Raw genomic sequence first — 8,368 nt, 5'->3', positions numbered from 1 at the left:
AACTTCCGGAAGCAATAGCCTCAATTAGAACAAATGCTGAAACTATTTATAATACTTATCAGGTTGCATTAAATCATGCTAGACCAAATATTCCAACTTCTTCTTATTATTATTCTCAATCTTCTAAAAGAACTGTGGGAGTAAGAGGATTTAGTGTTTGGGCAGGGTTTAGGAGTTCTTTTGGTTCTAGTAGTAATGATTTTTCACAACTAAATGGGCTTGAAGTTTATTTGTCACAGCAACTTGAGAAAGTGAATCCCGACGGCACCTTTAATATTTTGCAATGGTGGAAGGACAAAGAAAAACACTTTCTGATTCTTTTAAGGATGGCCCGAAATATTTTAACTATTCAAGATTCAACTGTGGCATCGGAGAACGCTTTCAGTCAAGCAAGACTTCAAATCGATGATTATAGAGCGTCTATGAGGGAAAGCTAGGAAAAATCAGTACTTTTTAAAGATTGGATCCTTTCGGAAACAAGAAATTTTGGACTTGCTGAATCACAACCAGAGGCAGACGAAGCTTACAAAGAAATGCATTGCTTTCGCCCGACAATGGAAGCGGCGATGACCAAGCTACTTTTCCGCCACCGGGATTTATGAAATTTGTAAGAGATAGCATGTAACTTGTATGAACAAAAATTATTATGTATTATGTAACTTGTATTTTGGCACATCTTGATTAGTTCATTTTTCTTCTCAATGGTGGTATTAGCACCTTGTTGTGCTCATTCCATAGGGGAGAGGAAGACTAAGAAAGATATTGCCATATTTTTCATTGCTATAATAAAATTACAAGGTATTGCTTTGAGTATCTTTTTATAATATTTTTGTCTTTAAATTTGAATTTAAAAATTAGGTCACAATTCTATAATAAATTTACAAGGCATTGCCATACATATTTTTTTAACATCTTTTTGTCTCTAATTTCTATTTAATTTTTTAAAAAAAATTACTGCTTAGCCGTTGGACCCATTTAGCCCGTGGGGACCGTAGGCCCGGCCCGTTTAGCCCGGGACCATGGGTTCGTGGGCCCGATCCCGAGTCGATTCCTACAAAAAGTAGGTTTAGCCCAGGACCATTTAGTCCATTTATTTAAAGACCGGCCCGGGACCACGGCCCATGAGACTGACCCGCTTAGGGGCCCGCCCGGCCCACTTGCCGCCCCTAATTTAAATGGAAAAAAAAAATATTCTATCTATAACATGAAAAGAAAGTACTATTAGGATAGGGTAGGGGTAGGAGGGGTAGGATGTGGGGATGGGTTGGTAGGGGTTGGTGGGAAGAGTTTTCGAAAATGTTTTCCCTTCTCTTGATAGGGAAAACATTTTCCTCCCATTGGAGGAAAATGAGTTCACGAGGAAAATATTTTCCAAAACATTTAAACCAACCAAACATGGAAAAATTAAAAAATATTTTCCGTAAAGTATTTTCCTTCATACCAAACACACCCTTAGTGTACTAAATTTTTGAACTGCTAATTTGAAATTCAAGAATTAAATGTCCTAAATTTCTGAACTGCTAATTTAAAATTCACACCCTTAGTGTCCTAAATTTTTGAACTGCTAATTTGAAATTTAGAATTAAGTGTCCTGAATTTCTGAACTGCTAATTTAAAATTCAGAGCATAAGATTCAAACTTTTGGGCCCAATTTGGACACGATGTCCCAAAGTTTTAACTTTCTATCCAAAAGCAAAGTACTAACGCCGGGCCTACCATAGATTTACGGGTAAAAGTTTCACGAAAGGTGCAATCAGATGCAATCAACTCCAGTAACAATGTGGAGAACTTTTTTCATCTCCTTGATGGGATCTGCAATTCTGGATTTTGTACGCCAAGCAATATGCTCATCAGGTCTCACTAAAATGGCTCCTCGGTCCGTCATCTGACAGATGTCCCACCAGGATGGAAAATCTGATGAGCTCTTCACTTCCACAACTTCAAAAAATTTACAGGGAGTCAATGCAGCCTCACTTCTTCCGGTTCCATTAATACTTTCGTTTGGCCATATTACACAAACCTTTAAAGGCACTTTAAAATTGCTCGCCACCTCTATAGCAGCTCGAGCTAGATAGTAGGACTCCTCCAGTGGTGCTATTATAAGGACAAACTCAACCTTATCTCCAGATACAAGGTCCAGAGTAGAGAATATTTCCTAAATAAGATCTACTGTTAGAACAAAAATAATGAAACTTGAAACAGGATGACTGCAGGTCGAATATTGTAATCTATTGCAAGGATCGAGATAAATTAAAAATCCCCATTTGATTTATTTGGCTTCTCCAAACATGTGCCAAGAGATGAACGATATGAAAAGACCATGATCTAACAAGGTCCAGCTCCTACAAATGCGATGTCCCCTTGAAAGAGTCCATACCTTACTTGACGGGTTAGAAAGCAGTTTAACATTCATATGAGGGAGTCTTGATCCAGGTTCCGAGCAAGGAATATAATCCCTTCTTCGTCCTGAAGGTGCTTCATGCGCATTCAACCCACTAAAATCTTTAAACACCAATGCTCCTTTTCGGTACCTAATGTTAACACGTTGAAATTAGAGTACTGATGCAAACAAGTATGCCAAAAGGATTATTTAAGATATAAACAATCATCTGGCGTACGCCTGAGAAGTCTTTTTTTTGGAGTTCTATTCAGAGTTGAGTCAGTATCCAGCATTTATAGGAGCCCATGAACTAGACAACTTTAATAACAAAATCAGCTTGAGCAATTTGCATTAAATAGATAGAGTAAAAGTAGATACGCAACATGAAACCAAGATCCTCAGCAGGGAACTGGAGCTGAAGGCTCTGTCCTTCTTCAAATATCTGTCTTAATTTGGCTAGCCTTGCAGATCCAAGTGGATTATTTTCATTCAATACAAAATCTGAGAGTTGTGCACGACCAATGCTGAATATTCCATCTAATATTGTCCTTTGAACTCCAGATGGCAGAACAGAACCAACCGTGTTATTAAGAGCTCGATGTACTGCAGGCAGAAACACATAATGTCTTTAATCAGATATTGATGTAATAAAGATTAAGTCTAAGTTTGCACTTTACCTGCATTTGCTATTGTTGGATCAAGACCAAGTGCAGCAGGAACTCTCATTGCCCTGATATAATAAAGATTAAGTCTAAGTTTGCACTTTACCTGCATTTGCTATAGTTGGATCAAGACCAAGTGCAGCAGGAACTCTCATTGCCGCCTTAAAGTTTTGGACGCTAAGTGCTGTATTAAATTGGGCTATCTGAAACATTTTAAGGAGTGTGTGAAGCTCATAGGAAGAAAATCAGAAAATCGGTAATATTGTATATTATACATTATGCATTATCAAACCAAGAATTGAAGAAATGAATACCTGACTACGTTCTAGTTCATACGAGGTAAGAATTGATATTGGTGAGATACCCTTGATTACAGAAGCTAATTTCCACGCAAGATTATGAGCATCTTGAATACCAGTATTCATCCCTGAATAAAAGAAGACATCTTGAGCAGATTTCCTTCCCCCAGTCTGAACTATTATATCCTCAAATAAACAACAACAGCTGCAGATATATTCCATGAAACGGAGTTGGATACATCTTACATGACACCTTAGATCTTCACACCACCTAACTTAAAAGTTATCAAGATGCAGTTATTTTATCCCCCTGCAGAATAGAAAATTTTCCTCCAGTTTCTTTTATTTTCCCCCTTCTCTTCGAGATATCTTTCTCATATTCGAACAATCTCATCTAAACGTTTAATAAGTTGTCAAGGGGAAATGACACTATTAGTTACCTAATGTATTATTTTTTTAAATAATGGTGGGGTCCAACTTGCGCGCACTCTCGACTGTTCCACTGGATACTTGCTACCTCCCCCCGCACAAGTATCGGGTTAACTTTACCCACCAAGGCTTAGACAGATGCTAGGTCTCAAAGATTTTCACCCACTTCATCAACTGCTAGGTCACACCCTTGGTGCCCTAATTATGCCTTTGAAAATTACTCTTTAAGAGTTGGCCAGGGATTCATGGCCAAGCATGTCATATTTTGTTGATAGGGACTCGAACAAGGACATGCTTTGATTGCATATTGGATTGTGTGAACCATCTCAATCAAAAGCTTTAAATGCTCGAGAGGGAACACTATTATAAACTTAATTATTTATTTGATTTTGTTCTTAAAATTACCATATAACAATCAAGTTCTAGGTCTATAGTCAGATACAATATCAATTGTGTTAAATTACCAGCGCAATGCATAGTAACTAACATCACAATGTGGTTACTGATTGCAGTTCAGATCGCCTCCAACCTGCTAAAGCTATCTTGGGCCTAACTTAAGCTAATTATAGCTTCGAAATTTTATGCTTATGCAGAAATCTTTTACCTGCCTCCCACAGAAATAACTTTGCGATTTTTACCTTTACATCAGCATCTCAGGAAGCAGCCTTGTTCGTCTCAATGACAAAAATACACTATACGACTATGCATTAATTTATTTTCTCTCCCCTCCCCTACCCCAACTCTCTCAACAGAAAAGGAATTGCAACAAAGTTATTCTTAAAAAATATCTAAGACTTGACAAGATAATAGCATTACAAAACAAAAACTTAATCAATGCACAAATAGATTGCATACCAAAACCACCGGCAGGAGGAAATCGATGAGCAGCATCACCAGCAAGGATTATCCTGTTGTTACAAGACAGAAACTTCTCAGCTATTTCAGCATGCATCATCCAAGGCTTAATATCCATCACATTGACGTCTGCAAGCTCTTTGCCGATCAATTTGAAGATTAATCTCTTACACATCTACAACCAATTGTAAAGTACAAAGAACAACATGGTAAATAAACCATATTGGTTCAACTGTCAAGCATTGAACCAATATCCATCACATTGACGTCTGCAAGCTCTTTGCCGATCAATTTGAAGATTAATCTCTTACACATCTACAACCAATTGTAAAGTACAAAGAACAACATGGTAAATAAACCATATTGGTTCAACTGTCAAGCATTGCAGCCATAGCCCCCGTATTGAAGTAGATCCAAATGAATCCGGAGGAACAAAAACCCATTGATTCATTCTCTTCCACTAATGGAAAATTTTAAGAACTGATAGAGTAAGCAAAAGATTCAACAAAAGAGTAGAAAAATACCTCGCAACTAAAGTCCTCAAGCTTTTGTTGAGGTGGATAAAATGGTACCTACAAAATTTTTACCAAAGCTATCAATAATGCTGTTAACCGATAACAACAGATTCAGATTTAAAAATGCGAGCAAGTGGTTATTATAGCATTGAACCAAATTCTCACATAATTAAAGAACTGGTTTACCTGCAGGACAAATTCCCCTTGCTCGAGATCATGGGCAACAAGAACACCAATAGCATCTTTATTAAAGATGAAAAACAGCATGCCAGGTCTTTCTTTGATGAGATACTTCCCTAACTCTTGGCTTTGGAAGTGGACACTAACAAGATTTTGTAAGTCCTTTTCACCTCTCATGTTAATTCCTAAGGACTTTCTGACGGTACTTCCTGCGCCATCTGTACCAACAAGGAAACGACACTGAATATCTCTCTTTATATACTTCCCTTCAGTAAGGAAAGATGCCGTTACACTGACGCCATGCTCAGCATCATTGATTGCAATGCACTCATGCCCCATAAAGATCTCCCTCTCGCCAATAGAGCCATGCTCACGCTTTTCAGAGTTCATCGTACAGAAATCGAGTTTCTCAAGGTGCTTGAGCAGTAACCTGGAGAGCTTGTACTGGGAGAAGTGTGCAACAGAGACAGGACTCACAACCCGATCAAAATCTGACAAACAAAATGGAAAAGGTTTGCAGAAAACAAAAGAATCACCAATATGCATATAAGACATATCTTCCACGAAGCAAACTCAATAAATTTGTGATGCAATAGATGTATATAATAAGATGGATACCATACTACTCTCCCCATCTCATTTAACAAAACATATTTTCCACTGGAATGTAGAAATGTCTGACACGTTATTGGAATAATAGTAGTTATACACCTGTCAATATTTCATGGATTCGAGATCACTTGAATTTCAATCTAAAATTGCAATTGACTCGATTATATCTTCACTGATTGCGAACGGGCACAATTTTATTCCATTTCATATGTTGAGAGGATCTGAGGTGAACAAAATGTAATTTGATGACTTAAGAAAGTTATAAAGTGCAAAATGTCCCATGTAACATTTTGTATTCAGCAATACATTAAGAAAGTGAAAACAGCATTGCAGCATTCATTTTAAAGAGTAGAAGAGCCAAGACAAATCGCTTAAAAACTTGGTCATATTCACTTCTTAATTTTGCATTAGTTCAGACCATTTAACATAAAACTTGACAGGGAGAGTATTTACTTTGCAATAACAATAACCGTGAATAAATTAATGACTTAAAGCATAACAATTTGAAAAATTAAGAATTAAAATCACTTACAAATCACATATATAAATCCTACCTTGAGGCTGCATATGATCAACAGCACCTAAAATAGGTCCTGTCAGTGATGTACAGTATATAAACTTTCTCCAAAACTCTACTGGCGGTTGAGATCTTAGAATCTCATCTCCAAGACCATCCAATTTGCGAAATATCTAGAAACAATAGCTACATCAAAACAAACGTCTTTCAATCAAAATATTCTCAAATCTCAGCTACTTTCTAGGCAACACAACAAAAGGCAAAAAAAAAAGAAAAAAAAACTTCCACATGACAAAACCAACCTCCATAGACCGGTTGTTGATGAAGTGTGCTTGAGGGTGTTTGGAAAAGACCTTGCTCTTCTCTAAGATCGCACATTTTATACCTAACGAATACCAACAGAAATTATAGTCCAAATATCAAAACAGAACCCCAGAAAATAATTTCCACCCCTCAGTTATGACCTAAACTCATTTTCCTTCACAACGTCTCAACTCTTGGTCCATCTCACATATTTCAGTCATTGTGTGAATGATCATAACTATTTCATAATTCATCTTATTGTACAACCAGATTTTATATTCAACCAACCACTCGAATATGTCCAGAAACTGATTTAAGATAAGTGAAACGATTTTCCACAATAGTATTTTTCGTGTAAAAAAGTACCCTCCATACCAAGCACCTATAGCATTTGAAAAGATCTAAATAGGGCAATAGGGGGAAAGGGTATCAAGAAATTACCAAGTTTTGTAAGAAGTATGGAGAGGACAAGACCAACTGGACCAGCGCCGATGATCAACACCGGCAAGACAGAATCGTCACTTGTAACAGATTTGGAGTCTGAAAATGCTCTTCCTCTGAATGACTGCCTTCTCACTCTGATTTTGCAGAGACCAATGCAACTCCTTCTTGCACTAATCCCCCAAATTCCCATTCCCTTTCCTGGAGGAGCAAAAAGAAGAATTTTCCCACAAACTCGTATTTCCTCCTGCTTCTGTACACCTATGTAGCATCACCAGTACTCAAAGCAAAATGACTTTAGGTCATAACGACGGCGACGAACTCGACGGACGAAAACTCTAGCGCGACCTCACTCTAGTGGTGATTTTTTACGCGTTTTTTGGTGTATTTATGGCTGCGTTTTGGATGTTTAACAGCTGGTATTATGGGTGTTTAATGGAGGAAAATGGTAAAGAAAATGGGATGTTTTTAGTGAGAGAAAAAAAAGGACTGTTTTTTGTGGTTTTGAACTGATTTTGGCTGGGGTTTTGGGGCTGTTTTTCAGCTCATTGTTGCTGGGTTTGGGGCTGTCTTCTAGCTTGTTTTTTAGAGCTGTCTTTGAGAGCGATTTCGAGCTGAAGTTTCAGGGTATTTTACTGAACTTTCTGGCCCGTTTTCATGGTTGTTTGAGGCTGGTTTTGAGGTGTTTTGGAGCTGGTTTTTTAGCTGAAATTTTGCTGCAAAAAGGGTGTTGTTTCGTCGGTGTTCATGGCTGGATTTTGGAGGTTTCAAGGTGGCATTTGATTGCTTTTTGTTGGGAAAATTTGATGTTCCCGTATGGAGAATAAAAGATGTAGCTCACGATATTTCGCCTGAACAATAAAAAATAAATTAGGCGAACACTTCCAATTATTAAACTAGTAAAGAACTAATCGAAAATTCAATAAAGAAACTAAGCACACAGGAGAAAGAAAAATATTCAGAAAGTTGGGTTAGAAAATTGTATATTTAGCTATCCAACAAATTCCAACAATCCTCTACATATCTCAAATGGTATATAATAATAAGGAGAGAGATTATAATTTATTGGGTTTTAGGTATAATGAAATTATTTGGTGTCTTGTAGATATGGATAAAATAAGATTTAACTTATAGAATAATTGGTGAAGTTGACAACTTCTATGAACAAAAAAATT

The 8,368-nt window shown here is 37.2% G+C and overlaps 1 protein-coding gene across 2 annotated transcripts; it reads right to left on the bottom strand.

Moving 5' to 3' along the window:
* Positions 1-1,414: 1,414 nt before the first annotated feature.
* LOC104113178 (uncharacterized) lies at positions 1,415-8,124 on the bottom strand. 2 transcript variants are annotated; one of them, XM_009623284.4, is made up of 11 exons: positions 7,194-8,124; positions 6,752-6,834; positions 6,487-6,622; positions 5,327-5,811; positions 5,150-5,197; positions 4,626-4,800; positions 3,357-3,469; positions 3,149-3,245; positions 2,764-2,983; positions 2,378-2,531; positions 1,415-2,155 (listed from the first exon to the last, which is right to left on the bottom strand). In XM_009623284.4, the coding sequence occupies exons 1-11, from the start codon at positions 7,384-7,386 to the stop codon at positions 1,754-1,756; spliced, it is 2,106 nt and encodes a 701-aa protein (XP_009621579.1). In that variant the 5' UTR covers positions 7,387-8,124; the 3' UTR covers positions 1,415-1,753. The 2 variants fall into 2 exon arrangements, with proteins under 2 accessions (XP_009621579.1, XP_018632203.1); XM_018776687.3 differs by having other exon boundaries at positions 6,487-6,635; positions 7,194-7,251.
* Between the last annotated feature and the right edge of the window lie 244 nt (positions 8,125-8,368).

The sequence above is a fragment of the Nicotiana tomentosiformis genome, chromosome 11, assembly GCF_000390325.3.
Source record: "Nicotiana tomentosiformis chromosome 11, ASM39032v3, whole genome shotgun sequence".
Lineage (NCBI taxonomy): Eukaryota > Viridiplantae > Streptophyta > Magnoliopsida > Solanales > Solanaceae > Nicotiana > Nicotiana tomentosiformis.
This window is presented reverse-complemented; position numbering and strand designations above follow the sequence as displayed.